The sequence below is a fragment of the Rhinolophus ferrumequinum genome, chromosome 26 (genome assembly GCF_004115265.2).
Source record: "Rhinolophus ferrumequinum isolate MPI-CBG mRhiFer1 chromosome 26, mRhiFer1_v1.p, whole genome shotgun sequence".
Taxonomy (NCBI): domain Eukaryota; kingdom Metazoa; phylum Chordata; class Mammalia; order Chiroptera; family Rhinolophidae; genus Rhinolophus; species Rhinolophus ferrumequinum.
The window spans coordinates 12,721,085-12,739,093 of NC_046309.1; the positions used below are offsets into that span (position 1 = coordinate 12,721,085).

Here is an 18,009-nt window from a genome sequence, read left to right on the forward strand (position 1 = left end):
GAAAGAAGCAAATTGTTATACAAGGGACCCTCAAGCAGATCATTAGCAGATTTCTCACCAGCAACTGTGGAGGCCAGAACACAGTGTGTTGATATATTCAAAGTGCTTAAAGAAAAACAAAACACAACACAACACAAAACAACAGCAGTACTGTCCTTCAAAACTTAGGGAGAAATTAAGACATTCCCAGATAAACAAAAGCTGTGGGCATTCGTGACCACTAGACATCCCCTGCAAGCAATGCTCACGGGAGTCTTGCAAGATGAAATGAAAGGACATGGGACAGTAACTAGAAACCGTAGGGAGAAATGAAGATTTCAATAAAGGTAAATACATGGGCAGTTATAAGAGCTAGTATTATTGTAATGATGGTTTCAAACTGTACTTTATGTTTTCCACATGATCTACATCTAAAGAAAAAAAATACAATTATTAGTGTAAAAGCTGGTATTACGGTAACTTTGGTCTGTAACTCAAAATCTTGTTTTATACATACTTTAAGAGACTAATATACATTTAGAGGAATTATTAGTTTATGTTTTGGGGCACACAATGTATAAAGATCGTATTTTGTGACATCAATAACCAAAAGGCTGCAGCTGTAAAGGACCAGTTTCTGTATGTAATCGAAGGTAAGCTGGTATAAGTTCAGATTAGAGTGTTGTAACTTTAGAATGTTCAAAGTACTCCCCGTGGTGACCATAAAGAAAATACCTATAGAATATACACAAGAGGAAATGAGAGAGAAATAAATGGTAACCAAAAGAGGGCAGGGATGGTTATATTAACCTCAGGCAAAACAGACTTTAAATTTAAAAATGTTAAAAGAGACAAAGGATATATTAATAAAAGATTCAACACAGCAAGAAGATGTAGCAGTTATATATGTACCTAATGACAGACCATTAAATTATGTGAAGCAAAATATTGAAAGAATTAAAGAGAGAAATAATAATAGTTGGAGATTTCCATTCCCTACTCACAACGATGGACAGAACTAGCAGATAGAAAATATGTAAGGAAATAGAGGACTTAATGCAGCAACACAGGAATAATATAGAAATTGGTACCTAGATGTATGATGCTGTCCTAATAAAAACCTAAACTATGTGACAATCATTGGCTTTCTGACGGGATAACAACAGGGGGTGTGGAAACTGTTATAGGAAGTTAGAAAATAGTGACAATTATGTAGAGGTGATACATTTAGTAAAACTCTCTCTGTAAAGTGTGAAAGAAAATGTACCTAACAGATTTGAGTCACTGGACAAAGAGACTGTCCAGCTCAAAAAATATTTGGACAAAAGAATTGAATTGAGAGGGGCAACAGAGAGCCCCCAGTTCTAGAATTTGAAGGTTGGCTTCAGCATAGCCTTAAGGCAAAGGTCAAATCTAAGTTACGGCTTTTACATCTAACGATCCCCATCTCCTAGTATTCACACCCTCTGTCATCCTCTGTCCTTGAGGGTGGGCTCAGCCTAGAGACTCACTTCTAATAAATGGAATATGGCAAAAGCAATGGGATTTGGCTTCTGAGATTAGGCGGTAATGAGACTGTGTGTTCTCTCTTGCTTATTCACTCTGATGGAAGCCAGTTACTTTGTGTGAGCTCCCCAATAGAGAAGCCCACATGGTAAAGGACTGAGGGAAACCTTTGGCCAATAGTCAGAAAGGAAATGAGGCTCTCAGCCCAACAGCCTGTGAAGAACTGAATCTTGTCAACAACCATGTAAGTGAACTTGAAAACGGATCTTTCCACAGTTAAGCCTTCACATGAGACCACAGCCTCATTGTAACGTTCGTTACAGTCTCTTGTGAGACCTTACATGTAAGTACCTAGCTAATCCACTTTTGGATTTCTGACACTCAGAAAGTGTGTGACAATAAATGCTTGTTGTTTTAAGCTGCTCGTGTTTGAGGTCAGTTGTCACTTAGCAGTAGAAAGAAAACTAATACAACATCTGTATTAGTTCATTTAGCTGCTCTAAGAAAATAGCACAGATTGGGTGCCTTATAAATAACAGGAATTTATTTTTCATGGCTCCAAAGCCTAGAAGGTTGCGATCACAGTGCCAGTATGGTCAGCTGAGAGCTCTCTTTCAGGTTGCGGACTTCTGGTTGCATCCTCACATGGCAGAAGGAGCTAAGGAGTCTCTCTTTTATATCACCAGTCCCATCCAGAGGGCTCTTCCCTCATGGCCCCATCACCTCCCCAAGGCTCCACCTTCTAGTACCATCATACTGGGCATTATCATGTCAACGTATGAATTTTGGGGGACAGACTTATTCAGACCATAGCATTTGGCCCCTGGTCCTCCCAAATTCATGTCCTTCCATGCAAAATACATTCATTCCATCTCAACAACCCCAAAAGTCTTAACTAATGCCAGCCTCAACTCTAAACTCTGAAGTCTCACCTCAATATCATCTATGTCAGATATGGGTGAGACTCACGGTATCATTCATCCTGAAGTCAACTTCCTTTCCAGCTGTGAACCTACGGAACCAAGTAAGTTATGTGCTGCCAAAATACAATGGTGGGACACACCTAGGATAGACATTCCTATTCCAAAAGGGAGACACAGGGAAGGAGGATGGGGTGATGGGTCCCAAGCGAGCTCAAAACCTAGAGAGGCAAATTCAAGGAGATCTTCGAGCTCAACAATAATCTTCTCTGGCATAATGTTCTGCCTTCTGGACCCATTGGGCTGGTAATGTCACCTCTACAGCTTGGTGGGCCGCTGCTCATGCCTGGCTGTCTGTCGGGGCCCTGCTCACCCCGTAGCTCATGGCTCCAGACAGCCTGCCTCCATGGTCTCTGTTGGAGGCCATCTGCCCTGTTAAAGCCTAGCGGGTAGTGGCCCTGATGACCTCTTAGTCACCTTCAGGGCTTTTTTTCCCTTGTCTTGAAGAACAGTGCGTGTTCACACCAAATAGCTAGCTGTACAGTCCAGTACTATAAAATTCAAGAAGGCTTCCTTCCTTCTGTCCTGTCTCCATCCCCTTCAGCTCAAAATGGCAATTTTCCTGTGGGATGGGGCGACAGATTAGTTCTGTGACTGTGTGCTTGGTCCGCCGTACCTTTTTGGCTCTCTTCTGAACACATGTTCTCATTTTTTTGGGTACTACAGACAGGCTGAGAATTTCCCAAATCTTTATGTTCTGATTCCTTTTCGCTTAACAATTTTTTCTCCAATCCAGTCATCTCTTCTTGTATTTTATTATAAGCAGTCAGGAGGAACCATGCTGCTCCTTCAACACTTTGCTAAGAAATCTCCTCAGCTAAAATATAGAATTTGACAGCTTACGAGTTCTACCTTCCACAAAACACTAGAACATCAACACAGTTCAGCCTAGTTCTTTGCCATTTGATGGCAAGGACTGCATTTTCTCCACTGTCCAATGACATGTTCCCCATTTCTGTCTGAGACCCCATCGGAACACCCGTGAATAGTCATGTTCTGCCAATATTCTGTACCTGGTTAAATATGTTTAAGAAGATGGAAACTGTCTCTACAGCTCTCCTCGTTTCTTTCTGAACTCTCACCAGAATTGCCATTAAAAGTCCCTTCATGGCAGAATCAGCATTTTGTAACATGCACTTCAAAACTCTTCCAGCTTCTACCTGTTACTCAGTTCCAAAGCCACGTCTGCATTTTTAGGTGCTTGCTACAGCAGAACCCCACCCTCAGTACCAAGAGAGCAGGGTCTTAGACACCTCCTAATACCATTACATTGGGGGTTAGAGTTTCAAAATGTGCATTTGGTGGGGACACAAGCATTCAGTACATAACACCACCTAACCTCCCGATTTGTCCCCTCCCTCTAATTTCCTCCATAAGCACTCATTATCACCTAACATCATGTAGCTCACTTATCGACCGTTATTTTTTTATATTCACCAACTAGAACATCAGGTATGAAAGGAAAGGATTTGGGTCTTATTTTGTTCACTGCTCTATCCCTAGAACACATAGCTAGAGCTCAATATACAGTTGTTAAATAAATGAATACATGAATATTGGACTAGCAGTGAGGTGATATATGTTGTGCTAACGACTTTCATCAAGAAGCGGTGTGGCTTTTGAGAAATAATATAACCTCTCTGGATCTTACCTGTTTTCATTATAAGGTAAGAATGTTAAAAAAAAAAACCATAAGGTTAGAAAATTCTATGATTTAAAGATATGATATGTAATCATAAAACCACAATTATTGCTCTACAATAATATACAACTGTAAACTCCTTTTTTTTTTTTTTGCCTAATGGTTCGTCACATAAGAAGAGTACCTATTTAGCATACCCATACCAACCATAGGCAGAAATTTTCAATCATACCTGCGAAGTTAACTTGGGAAAATAAGTCTGAGAGTCATTGGATTCTGAACTGTCGGAGCCTTGGCTACTACAAAAAAATAATACATAATTATTTTAGTTTACAGAATGTTTTGGTGGCATTTTAAAATTTCAACTGTCACTTTATTATCTTCTTGGAATGGTAGAAATTGTTCTCATTATAAGAAGAAGAATGTTTACAAAGGAGGTGGAGGTGCCTGGTAGTTCTAGGCAACTTTGGGTATTAGAAGGATAATGACTGAAGTTGATTGGAACACTTTGAATATAAACAAATCCATGAGTTCAAAATGATACCTTCCATCTGTAAATGAACTTATCAGTCACCACTAGAGGTTACAGGGGTATTAACTTACAGTCTGAAAATTCGAAAGTAAAGGGGAAGAATCAAATATTTACTCTGCTTTTTCTACAGGATCTATACTAAAATGAGTACCTTTCTTCTTCCAACAACATTCCCTTAGTATTGAAATCTGCACTTATTATTCACTAGCTTAAGAATACTTACGTAGCATCTTTATAAATGTTTCAGTTGTCTATGGGGTAATGATAGCATTAAAAAGAATCTGAGTATGTCTTTCACATACAGCACACAGTAGGTGCTCAATATTACTTAGGTAAATGACTAAAGAAAGTCTTGATGAGATCTGGCCAAAGTAATGTGCATGGGAAAAATTTTCCTCCACCTGTAACTCAGGATTTTCAGTTGATATTGACAGTTACATTCTAGTATTATTATAAAGAGCACAGTAAAACAGCGCATCAAATTACATTACTTCCACTGTCTTGTCTTACCTAGACTCTGAATCCAATGTAATTTCTTTCAGAGAAGTATTTGAGTCATCAAGGACTTTCTCCAAGTTTACCTGTTTTTGCATTTCTTCTAACTCTTTTAGGCATTGATAATACTAGGGAAAAACGATAAATGAGTTAATTATACAATAACTTTATTTCCTACTTAAATTAATCGAATATCTATAGACATCTGGAACAATAGCTATTGGGACATCAACTGTCAAAATCCCTGAACACTGTTAGGATATTAAAAGGAATAAACTGCCATAGTCTCATAGGCAGGTTATATTATCTGATAGACTGGAGTCTGATGTGTTACCAAATAGACTTTGCTTACCTTGGTTCGGTCTGGATCACAATAGTCCAAGAGAGAATCACAAAAATGATATCCCATTGACTCCAAGTCTTTTGTGTTGAAATGAGTACCTTGTTTCTTACCTAAAACATCAATAAGTTAATTCACCCTTGAGGATGAGTTAATAATTCTTCCTTAGAAGGTAGGCCTAAGTTGCAAAACAGAGTATAAATATAACATCTGATATGATTCCATATCCTGCCCTTTGGATTTTCTTCTCTAGGGCAAGTCATGTAACAACTTTTTGCTTTCCCTCATTCCATCTCCATTACCTGGACCAAATGTGACTTAACACAGATCAGTCTATGTTGTAAGGCAGAAGAAAATTGAATAAGAAACTTATGGATTGCTTGGTTACCAGTTATAAACACCCTAACAATCACTCAAAGAAAAAACTTGGGTAAAGATTTTAATGTTTTCATTATCATTAATAATATAATATATCAATTTCAAGGTGCTTTAAAAAGTAGCCAGAAATTTCATGTGTGGATTTCCAGCTTTCCTTTGAATTGATACATTTTCTAACAATATGACAATTATCTTAATAAAGAATATTCTAAGGATATGCTAGATGTGACTAAAAGATTTCTTAAGTGGAACTACAGAACACACTTTTACTTTTAGTTCAAGGAACCAAGTGCTCCCATTAAAATATAAATTGCCAAAAAACAAAACAACAATAAAAAAGTCTATTTTGCCTTTCAAATAGTAAATCCACTTAAAACATTTCTATCCACTTAAAACATTAAGTATGAACACTGCCTTTTCTTGAAATCATTAGAGTATCTGTAGGAAACCTAAAAAAAACCCCAAAATAAGCAATTAAAAATTAATTTATGAAACAACCGATTAGGTATTCTATCTATACACTAAAACTTCCTTTGCTTAACAAAGGGAAATGATGAGATAGATACATATAACGGGCGTTTGTTTATTCATCCTATTTATAGAATTGATTAGGTATCAATATGTCTGTCAGTGGGAAGAAAGTGCTCAGTACCAAATTATCTCCACTATTAATCTTACATGAACATGCCTCTTTGGTTTAAAGCTCTGAGAGCCATGAACAAGGACACGTGGTCTTACCCAGAGTCGATCCACAGAAGGTGGCCTCCATGGTAAAGCTGTTCCTGATTCCCATTTTCCACATCACCACCCTTCCTGTTCCCTCTTTACTCTTCCGAACATTAAACTTGCAAGCTGAGAACGAAAACTGGAAAGAAGCAAACGAATGAGACCCACTGTCTTTGTGGTAACAATGTCTTTCTTAGGAAATAGAGTTGAAAACGGAGGGTAGTTGTGCAAAAGCAGTAATTCTCTCTAAAATTTTAGGAGCTGCTTTTTTTCCCCCTGACCAATGGAAATAACTCATTTTAAGAATGACATATTTTCATTCCTTAGGACTATAGATTTGAATTTTGGCAATAAATTCTTTTTATCTATAACACGTATTTGAAACCAGTTGAACAATTCTTTATACTGTTGGGATAAGATCTTACACTTCAAAAAAGTTATAGAAAGGGGCTTAAACGTGTTTGGGGATGACGATTAGTGTTGTAGATTTTCAGAATAGAATAAAGATGTTTTATATTCATATGGAAGACCATTTGAAAGTTGCCTGAAAGACTGTTTTAACAACAGTATCTACAGAGTTTTTGTAATTTTACTTTTTAATTAACACATAAAATTGACTTTTTTGTGTTCCATTCTATGAATTTTAATACATGTGTAGATTTGTGTAACCAGTGCCACAATCAGGATATAGAACAGTGCCGTCACCTCTAAAAAACTCCTGTATGCTATCCCTTTGTAATCACAAGTATTGCATTTATTTTGGAACTACAGTAAATGGTATTATTTTTAATTTTAGTTTCCAATTGCTCGTTGTGAGTATATAGAAATTCAGTTGGTTTTTGTGGGTTGACCTTGTATCCTATCACATTGCTCAAATCACTTATTAGTTCTAGGAGGTTTTTTTGTGGATTGCTTTGGATTTTCTATGAAGACAGTCATATCATCGTTATTACTTCTTCCTTTCCAATCTCTTTGCCTTTTATTTCTTTTTCTTGCCTTACTGTACTTGTTAGAACCTCCAGTGTAAGACTGAACTAAAGGGGTAAGAGTGGGTATCTGTGCCTTTTTCTTGACTTTAGGAAGAAGATAATCTGTTTTTTTTTTATCATTGGTAGGATAATGGGCGTTTTCTTTTTCATTGGTGGTAGGATAATGGGAATTTTCTCCTTCAAATTTCAAATTATGGGTCTCTAAACAGTCCATACAGTTGCTTTCTTACGGTCAATTGTATAAATCAGTCAAAATAACTAAATGAAAAATCAGTTTACTGAATAAGATTATCCATTCTGCTGTGTCACGTGGGCTACATGTAGTAAAAGAAAGTTAAAATCTTTAAAAGTGCTTACTTTATCTGGACAATTTTTGCTCAGCATAAGTGGAAAGATTCGTTGCTGTAAGTAGAAGGCTTTACATCTATCACTACCACCACAGCCATACATGAAGATGTTCTCTTTTCTACTATGGCCATGAAAGTCACAATATAAGATAACCTCCCGTTTCTCCATCAATCTACCAAGAAGAGACAGAGTAAGTTACTACAGTTTACCGCTACATTTTTCTTTTATGGGTTTAACTCTGCATTTACAAGTCCACTATCCAAATAAATCGAATTTCTTTTATTAGGCTTTCAATTTACTTCTTTTATCTATACTGTATATTTTACTTATATACAATGTTTAAAACATCTACAAAAATTTCCTGTTGACCCCATTGTAACATACAAATGCCTTCCGTTATAAGGATAAAATTTACCTGACTCCCAACACTTTCGCCAACAGGCTCTGGTTTATTATATTCTGGTTTTCTGTACAGAAACCAGTTCACGCCTCTCTTTCTCCATTAGCTCCTACACAGATTCTTTCTGACTGGAACGCCTTTCTTTCTTCATCTCTGTAAATGCAAATACTACTCCTCACTCCTCAGATTGACCTCTTGTCTTATTTCCTCTCTCACTAGTCAAGATTTTTCTTTTTTTGAACTCCTGTAGCACTTCATCATGGTGCCATTTACTTGGCACTTGCCTAGAAAAGTTATCACATTTGATATGTAATCTTGTTAAGGATAGGGAACACTTCAAATCATCTAGAACTGTGCTGTGCACACGAGCACCTAAAGGATTTGTTACAAGTGGAGTGCCTTGTGACTTGGTTATAAGGCTGAAGCCGATTAATATTTAACCCTTGATTAACGTAGTGAGTAAATACCGCTTTGAGAAAAACGGTACCAAAGTTTTCATTGACTTTTTTTTCTGGTAAATTTAAAATATATAGTTTAAGGAAATCACGACATATTCTTAACAGCTCAAGCCTTAGCTTGTATAATTTAGGCGTTTGATATATATTAAAACAATAAAAAAATGAGCCCCCCAAGTTGATTGATGAAAATAATAGAGAGGCTTTCAAAAGGTAAAAAAGTAGTGCTGTGAAGGTGGTAGAATTTGGGCATTTCCCCCCTTCCTTTTTTTTCCATATTTTTGAACTTTATACAACATTATTATATTACAGAAATAATCAAAATTACATATATTGTTTGTTATACCTGTAAGGATAAATATCAAAATATTAACAATGGTTTTTATAGTAATAGGAAATGTATTACAGTAGTTGCTTCCTTATCTGCAGGGCATACGTTCCGAGACCCCAGTGGATGCCTGAAACCTTGGATATTACCAAACCCTATATACCCCGTTTTTTGTTTGTTTGTTTGTTTTTCATATACTTGCATGCCTTTTCACTTAAAGCACTTTTCAGCTTCTCTCTGGCATATCTGAATTGCTAGCATCACTACCCTTGCTCTCGGGGGCCATTATTAAGTAAAATAAGGGTTTCTGAACACAAGCACTGGGTACCACGACAGTCAATCTGACAATGGAGACGGCTAGTGAGTGACGAACAGGAGGGGAGCACATACAGCGTGGAAACGCTGGACCAGGGATGAGTCATGTCCCAGATAGGACAGAGCGGGATTTCATGATGTTACTCAGAATGGCATGCAATTTAAAACTTACAAATTGTTTATTTCTGTAGTTTTTCCATTTACTAGTTTCAGACCGCCATTGGCCATGGGAAACTGAAACTGCAGAGGGTGAAACTGCGGTAAGGGAGGACTACTGTGCTTTTGTAACAAAAATATCAAAACCCAACATCAAAGCTTTCACAACATAGCTTCTATTATTTGGTTGGTACAAAAGTAATGGTGGTTTCTGCAATTATTTTTAACCTTTTAAACCACAATTACTTTTGCACCAACCTAATACAAACAATACTCCTTTAAACTACAGTGAAGTGTCACACTGCTGTCCGTTACATGTATTAATTTATTGCCCTTTTCTCATTTGGTGCCCAGTAAATTCTAATTGATAACATCCGATTGACAAAGCCACTAAACGATTATTGCAAGCTTTTAGAAAAATGACTAGATTATAAAGCAAGGATATCACATTAGCTCCTTAAATAGGAAATTCGTTGTACATTTTTAAACCAACGTTTCCCCAATTTTAATGATCTTTTGGTTTCTTGTGAGTCAAAAGAAACCTCTACTTCTAAGAAATCAATTCCCAAAGAAATGTTACTACTTCTGAAATGAAACAGGATATTAGGGTTTCTCATCTTATATTAATTTAAATCACTTTAGAAACAGTTTGGATAGTTTCCTGACTCACAGGTAAGATATTCTAATACCCTATACTAAAATCTACTTTCTCTAATTCTCATATTTAAAAAATATACTCAACTTTAGATATGCTTACAGCTGCTCACCTTTTCCCACGTACGTGACTGACTACTTATTCTACTTACCTGGCTATGATTAATTGTTTTAAGGTAGTTCTCTTTCTTGGCAGTCTTTCTAAAACGTACTCAATAGAATCCTGCCTGAACCTTCTTACAAGGCAATCTGAAAAGAACTGAGACATTTAAACTATTTTCCATGGAGACAGGCCAAGGGACCTTGGCCTGCAATCCATCTTGTGTTGGGCCAGGTACCCTCAGTGTCAAGGAGCATTAAGTAGACGTTACAGGTACGCTCACAGACATCCCCTCAGCTCCTCTTTTTACATAAACAAATAACATTTTGAAATAATTTCAGGTTTACACAAAATTTGCAAAAACAGTACCATGTCCATATACCCCTCCCTCAGTTTCCCCTGATGTTAACATAGTACGTAAGCATGGTCATTGTCAGAAACTAAGAAACCGACATTGGTACATTACTACTAACCACACGCCCAACCTTATTTGAATTTTACTAGTTTTTCCACTAATGTCCTTTTTGGTGTCCCAGAATCCAATCCAGGATGCCACGCTGCCTTTTGTCAGCTCCCTTTTTGGATTGTGTGCCATTCTCAGAAAAGAAGGCAGTCATGGGTTATTCTTTTCTTACTAAACCATTTCCCCAGCTACCTTCGGGGAATTCTGAAGTCCACATTTGTGAGGGGTGGGAAACCAGAGTTTTCAGTTTTGTTTGTGGGGACCTGTACTTCACTCCCTTTTTGCCTACGCAGATAAAAGGATTAACATGAAAAGTGAAAGCTGAGGCTGAGATAAGATCATTGGAGCCATGCTTTGAAAGCCTGTTAGCTCCTCTGAGAAACTGGAGGTACCCTTCAGGTCCTCAGCCTTCAGCTTGCATTAGGGGCCCTGGTAACAAAGCTGGATAAGGATAGAAACACTCTCTATAATCGTACTTATAATAATCCTAAATAGTTTGCAGAGAGTTTTTACATCTTTATCTGATTCAACAACCTTTTTTTTTTCTTTTTCATATTTGAGGAAACACTGACTACACTGAAAACGTCCAGTGTTCCAGATTTTATTCTGGGTACGTTAGTAATAATAATCTCATGTAGTCCTCCCATCTGTGTGGTATCATTATTTACATTTTATAGATGAGAAACCAGGTTTAGATTTGTTTTTAAATTGCTCAAGGTCACACAGTTCGCAAATGATATAACAGGAATTCTAATCTGCTATGTTTAACCCCAGCACCGCCTTCTTAACCAAAAAAGTTAAGAAACTTTGGATTTGGAATGGGTATTCTGACTCCAACAAATCCTTACACTCTAGCATATGTCTATTCCTGATTTGTTATTACCTGAATCTATTAAAGAATTCACCTAGTCAATTCAGCAAATAGATAATATGTACATTTTACTGTTCTGGATTCTTTGAAAAATTTAAAGCTGTACAATTCTTCCAGAGGCAAATAAGACTATTACTCATGAAAGTTTTAAATAACTATGTAACCTGATAATCAAAAGACTCATATTACAGCAATATATGATCAACATGTTACCTAAAGGCTCTGTGAGATGTAGTTAATTTTCACACATAAGGGATTCAAGGATCTCAAAGTAAACATCAGTGCTACCACTAGCTTCACCAAAAAAACAAATTTGGAACATGCAAATTTAACTATTAGTTTCACGAAGCCATCAAAATGTTCTAGAGTCGATTTTATTATTCAATGGAAGGCTAGTGAATCCGGTGGCATAAAGCCAGAAAGGCATAGAAGCAGAGTTAGAAAGAAAGGGGGGAAAATTAAGTAGCTAAAGTTAAACTACTCGTGTGTTACGAACATCTAGAGTAACATGAATGGGGATTATGGGAGCAAAATTCTTACTACCAAGTTTATTAAATAAGCAGAGAGGTAATTTGACGCGTATTTTACCTACGGATCATGTTCCGGGTGTACCAAACAGAAGGAAATAACTCCTTCAGAACAGATGTATAGTTACGGTTTAAATCCTGTCCAGCTAAGGAACACCGGTAGTTTCCTACAATCACACCATCTGGATTTAGCATGGGTACCACCTTGAAAACGAAAGTGTCCCGAAGCAACTGTGCATCGCTTGAGTCTCCTAAGAGAAAATCTAGGAAGCCTTTCATGATCCAAGAACTGTTGGTTTCTCCTGGGTGTACCCTCGCAGTCAAAATCACGGCCTTTTGCTTTCTGGAGTCAGCATTCTTCAAGGGGGTGGTGATCGTTAAAACATACACCATATTCCTAGCAATCGTGTGGCACAAGACGCGTATTTTACAGAACTTGGATCGCACTGGGTCATTATTGATGGCAGAAAGGTATTCTTGCAGGTCGGTGTAAGTGTATGGATAGCAGTGAGCAAAGTAGCAGGTATCCTTGTTGTGTGGAAATTGAAATGTCCACGTAAGAGAGAAATAGTGGCGCCCGTCTTGCCCAGGGTTGTTCCTGTAATACTTGATTTGGTCGCCTCTTCTCTGCCAGCCAATATTACGAGACTTCGCCTCTTTTTCAGAATAAAACAGGGGGCGCATACCCCGATTGTAAAGACTAGCAGGCTTGGTGAAATTGATAATAGTGAATCTGTAGACAATTCCTACTCGGGTATTAGTGACTTGGAAATAGTACCACTGAGTGTGCTTATTTGTGAAGAGATCGGGACGCACAGTCAGCTGGTATTCACATTCTGCCCTAATACATAAAAAAGGAAGGAAGAAAGAGCACATAAAAATGTAGAAACAACATGCAAGTTTAAATAAATAAGGAAAATCATTTCATTTTACTATTCATGGAAAGCTTTTTTTTTTTGGGGGGTGGACAGGGGCCAACAATGTTTAGGCAGTATCCTAAATGGTAAGTAATTGCAAAGATCAAAGTTTTGAAATTTCCTCTTTTATTGGACGTGAAACTGCTTCTATGCTTATTCTACAGGCTTTTTTTATTACTTTGTAATTCAAGAGAGCACCTAAAAATGGGCCTTTGATAAAAAATTATACTTTCAATACAATTACATTTTCTAAAAAGAAATAATTAAAGAGGTTTTGAAACTGAATTCAAGTCCAATGTTTCTCTTTTTACTTCAGACATACGGTTCTGTTTTTTATTAGATTCTAATTCTAGGGATCGGAAATAACTGTTACTGAGAATGTTTTAAGACATGTAAATTAACATTACAACATAGATTATAAAATTTTAAACACTTTGAGGACCGTATTTGATGACTATTTGTATCCCCCATATTTAGTCACTGAGGATACTTAAATAAAGGTAAAAATAATTTTACTGGTATATTACATATACATCTATATATATATATAAAACTATCTTGCCTGGTTAGTTGTGACTTTTTTCTTTACCAAGTACTTTTCTATTGTATCAGCACTACACAATGTGTGTGTGTGTGTGTGTGTGTGTGTGTGTGTGTAAACAGTGACCTAGGAATAGGTGAAATAAATGTTGCAAAATCTTGATAACTGCTGTTGAATCTATGTGGTATATGGCAGTTAATGTAGAACTGCATTACTCTCTGTACTTAAGTGTACATTTAAACATTTTTATAACAGAATGTTTGAAAAGAATGCCCTTGGATAGCATGCATGTTCTCAAATGTATTTTGTGGAACATATATCCCAAGAACTGTTCCACTGAAAATAGTATAACAGTCTGAGAAGGTGTGTGTGCACGTATATGACAATGCATATTGGCATTCTGAAAATGCACAGTACAGAAACCTGCTTAACTTTAACTCAGAGTTCTTACAATTATTTGAACCCAGAATTTGAACCTTTCATACCCATCCCCACAATCATCTTTAATTAGCATCCATACTTGAAGGAATTACAATTCGGTTATGGAGACTAAAACTTTCATGTACCTACTGCAGAGAAGAGGAAAAAGGTGATGGTCTAGATCCTCAAATAAACATAATTAAAACCTACACTTTGACCACCTTCTGCAGATTACCACTCTCAAACCTGGCTTCAAACATCAAAGTACTGTCACAATTATCCACAGGCTGCTTCAGGGGGGTGCGGTTGCCCCCAATGCGGGAATACACAAAACAGGGCTCTTTGTAAGCTGATGAGAGAAGAAGGCCATCAAGATATTAAGCCATGTCTAAAGCATAGGCCATTCCGTATAGAATTTGGAGCTACAGTCATAAGTGAAGTGTCACTAATTTTTAAAGTAATTTGATATTAACACACAGATTTATGTCGAAGTGAGAAAATCTACAAGGATTTAGACTAGAAAAGCAATTCCTCAGATAAATTCAAATAAATTCATATATTTCTCACATTAAAAATCCTCATTCTGCTTTCGGTTATTATGAAGTAATTGGCTCTGAACTTGCCTTCTCACTGTAAATGACTATAAAACTGGACCAAAAAAAAAAAATCCCCTATTGATAGAGAGAGAATAATATAATAGTTGCAGGGCACTCCACTGGATTTATCTTTGAAAACTGATGTGAAGCACAATTCCTTTTAAATAGAATTCTCCATTCTAATGGCCAAAGTGATGTTTTATTTTAAAGTAACTTTGTATAAACTGCAGTACACCTTCAAGAAGATCACTAGCACCAAATAAACATTTGGATCAACATGTAACCAAACATCTTTATGGGGACAGGGATTTCCCAGCAATCTGCAATTTCCACTATAAACAGCAAAACAAATATAACTAAAAGTAACCCAGGTACCAAACTATATTTTATAGCAACAGTTTCCTTACATACTCACCATCTTCAGCTAGATAAACGACAGTACCTTCCTTGGAGTTTGGATAAAGGGGTCCCATCTCCAGACCTGTTGGGATGTACACTGGCTCAGAACAAGGAGTCCAATCTGTAAAAAAAAGAGAAAACATTACTTGAATATGACAAAAATAAAACAGGAAGATTTTATTGTATATTTTCAAGTCATTTATCGGTGGTAGATCTAGGCTAAAATTTAGTGTTTTGTGTGGGGCTAGATTTTACCAAGGGTTCATGGGAATAACGAACATTGTCCCACTTGAACACAACCCATAACATTTCATTCACATGTTGTTGTAAGTTACTATAGTGAGTAGTTCATGATTATTTTGTGTTATTACGTATTTTATACTAAAGTTTCTATTTCTCTTGGATGCCTTTCTGGCCCACCTCTGGGAGTCTTGCTCCATCTTTTATTCCCTTTTCCCCTGAATCTTCAGCCTCTTGCCTGATAATGGTTGTCTCCTAAGCTTAATAAAATGTTCAGGTTTCTTCTGTCTCCCCAAAAGAAAGCTATCCTTGAACCCCTACTTTCTTCTTTAGCTATACCAGCTTTCCTTGTCTTCATTATTTTTAGTACCAAATTTCTTAAAAGTGGTCTGAATCTTGCTCAAATGCATGATCTATATTTGACCGAATTTTTGACCATGATCTGTGTGATTGGAAAAAGTGAGTTCACAGACCAATTACCCTAGTTGTTTCCACTTTTTAGTTCTATCATTAGACCTGGAGAAAGAACCTGTACAATATGGTCAATTTTGCAGTTTATCAAAGTACTCTTACTTTGGGTCAAATGGTATGTCTATGTTTAACTTTTTGAAGAAATGCCCAACTTTTCCAAAGGAGCTGCATGATTTTATATTCCCACCATCGGAGTCTGAGGATTCTGATTTCTTTACAGTCTCATCAACACTTGTTACCTGATTTTGATTTTAGTCATCCTAGTGGGTGTAGAGTAGTATCTCACTGTGGTATTAATTTGCACTTCTCAGATAACTAAAGATGCTGAATAGATTTTCATGTGTTTATTGGCCATGTTTACTTGCTTTGGAGAAATGTCTATTCAGGTCACTTGCACATTTTTAATTGAGTTGTCTTTTTATTGTGAGCTGTAAGAGTTCTGCCTAAGTCCTTCATCGGGCAGTTTGCAAATATTTTATCTCATTCTGTGGGTTGTATTTGCACTTTGATAGTTTTCTTTGAGGCATAAAAGTGTTTAATTTCGATGAAATTCAATTGAGCCATTTTTGTTGTTGCTGCTTATGCTTTTGGTGCTATTGCTAAGAATCCATTGCCAAATCCAAAGTCATGAAGATTTGCTTCTCTGTTTTCTACTAAGAACTTTGTAGTTTGGCTCTGACTTCGCTCCTGTTTTGCACTAGAAAGTTAAAGAGAATTACCCCCACTAGATGTAATATTAAATGTGGTTTTCTAATTTCATACCATCTTATCTAAATTCTTTGCCTCTCTACTTCTGATACTTTCAAACAGTCAGCACCACTGATCTTGTTAATCTTCTCAGATAAGACATGGACAACATAGAAAGACATCATAAGAAAACTACAGACCTATATCTAATATGAATGTAGAGGCAAAATTCCTCAACAAAATACTAGTAAACTGAATCCAGGAACACATACAAAGAATTATACTCTACGCCCAAGTAGAATTTACCCAGAAATTCAAGGTTAACATCCAACAATGTCACTGATGTAATGAAATCATTATAGTAGGTGTTGGTGGAATGTTTTATTTTCTCTCCCTCTGCAGCCTTTTATTCTCTTTCACACTGTAGCGTTATATTTTCTCTTGCACTGTTCTGGCTTCTCACACGATGGGGTGGGGGTTGGGGGTTCCCTGGAAGGTGGGCTTCTCCTCTGTTATCTTCTCAGATAAGAAAGCTGAAGGGTAACTGGAGAGGTTATGTGACTTTACCAAGGTCATATACTTAGTTAACAGCAAAGCCAAGACTACATTCTGACTTGTAAGGGCAGTGTTCTTTCCACTTCATTATGTTTTAAAAATTCTATTGACATGCTGTATTACATTAGTTGATGTCTTTGTCTGGTTTCGTACCCAAGGTAATACTGGTCTCATTGAATCAGTTGGGAAGTTTTCCCTTCTCTTCCTTTTTCTTTCTTTCTTTTTCTTTTTCTTTTTCTTTTTTTTTTTGGAAGAGTTTGTGAAGAATTGGTAGGAACTGTTTGGTAGAATGTTCCAAACATTAAGTGTATGGTAGAATTCAGCAATGAAGCTACCTGAGCATGGGCTTTTCTTTGTAGTTTTTCTATTACTAATTCCAAATCTTATTATATGTCTATTTAGATTTTCAATTTCCTCTGGAGTAAGTTTCAGTAGTTTTGTCTTTCCAGGCATCTGTCGATTTATCTGTCTACTCATTGGCATTCCTTATGAGTCTGTATCTGGTTCTCATTTAATTTGATAATTACGTCCTCTTAGTTTTCTGGAACAGGCTTCTCAGGACAGTTACATGCATCCTCAAAGCTTAGAATACTCAAGCCTTTAAAAGTGTTCTCAGTTAAAATCGTCAGTTTGTTTTGCACTTGCGTTATGTGCTATAAAGCTTTACAGAACTTCTTAACAAGGGTATCCAAAATGTAGGTACTTCTTCAAAAGGATTCACAGCACATCCAAAAGTGTAGTAGTGCTAACGAGCCACTTAATTTTGTCTAAAGTCATACTATGTGACTTAGTTAATTAATTGCCAGGATAAGCCATTTCCATATGCAGCATTAAGTACTAATTCAAGTTAGTTCACAGTTACATGAACAAAAGAACGTTTAGGAGTAGAAGGCCCTGCACAATTACAGTTGCATACACTACTTGTCAGCCGCCTAATATTTATTCTCATCTTTTCTTATTTTACTACCAAAAACCTGACTTTATAAGGTGGCGATGAGC

The 18,009-nt window shown here is 36.7% G+C and overlaps 1 protein-coding gene across 1 annotated transcript in view; it reads right to left on the reverse strand.

The window, feature by feature from the left end:
• Nucleotides 1–18,009, reverse strand: part of AGBL3 (AGBL carboxypeptidase 3) — a 51,019-nt gene that overhangs the window by 22,478 nt on the left and 10,532 nt on the right. Inside the window, exons 5-12 of the mRNA XM_033098657.1 lie at nt 15,074–15,178; nt 14,273–14,411; nt 12,246–13,025; nt 7,925–8,087; nt 6,591–6,717; nt 5,487–5,587; nt 5,150–5,262; nt 4,340–4,406 (exon numbers count right to left, since the gene is read on the reverse strand). Of these exons, the coding sequence (XP_032954548.1) occupies nt 4,340–4,406; nt 5,150–5,262; nt 5,487–5,587; nt 6,591–6,717; nt 7,925–8,087; nt 12,246–13,025; nt 14,273–14,411; nt 15,074–15,178 (1,595 nt within the window). The remainder of the gene's footprint in view (nt 1–4,339; nt 4,407–5,149; nt 5,263–5,486; nt 5,588–6,590; nt 6,718–7,924; nt 8,088–12,245; nt 13,026–14,272; nt 14,412–15,073; nt 15,179–18,009) is intronic.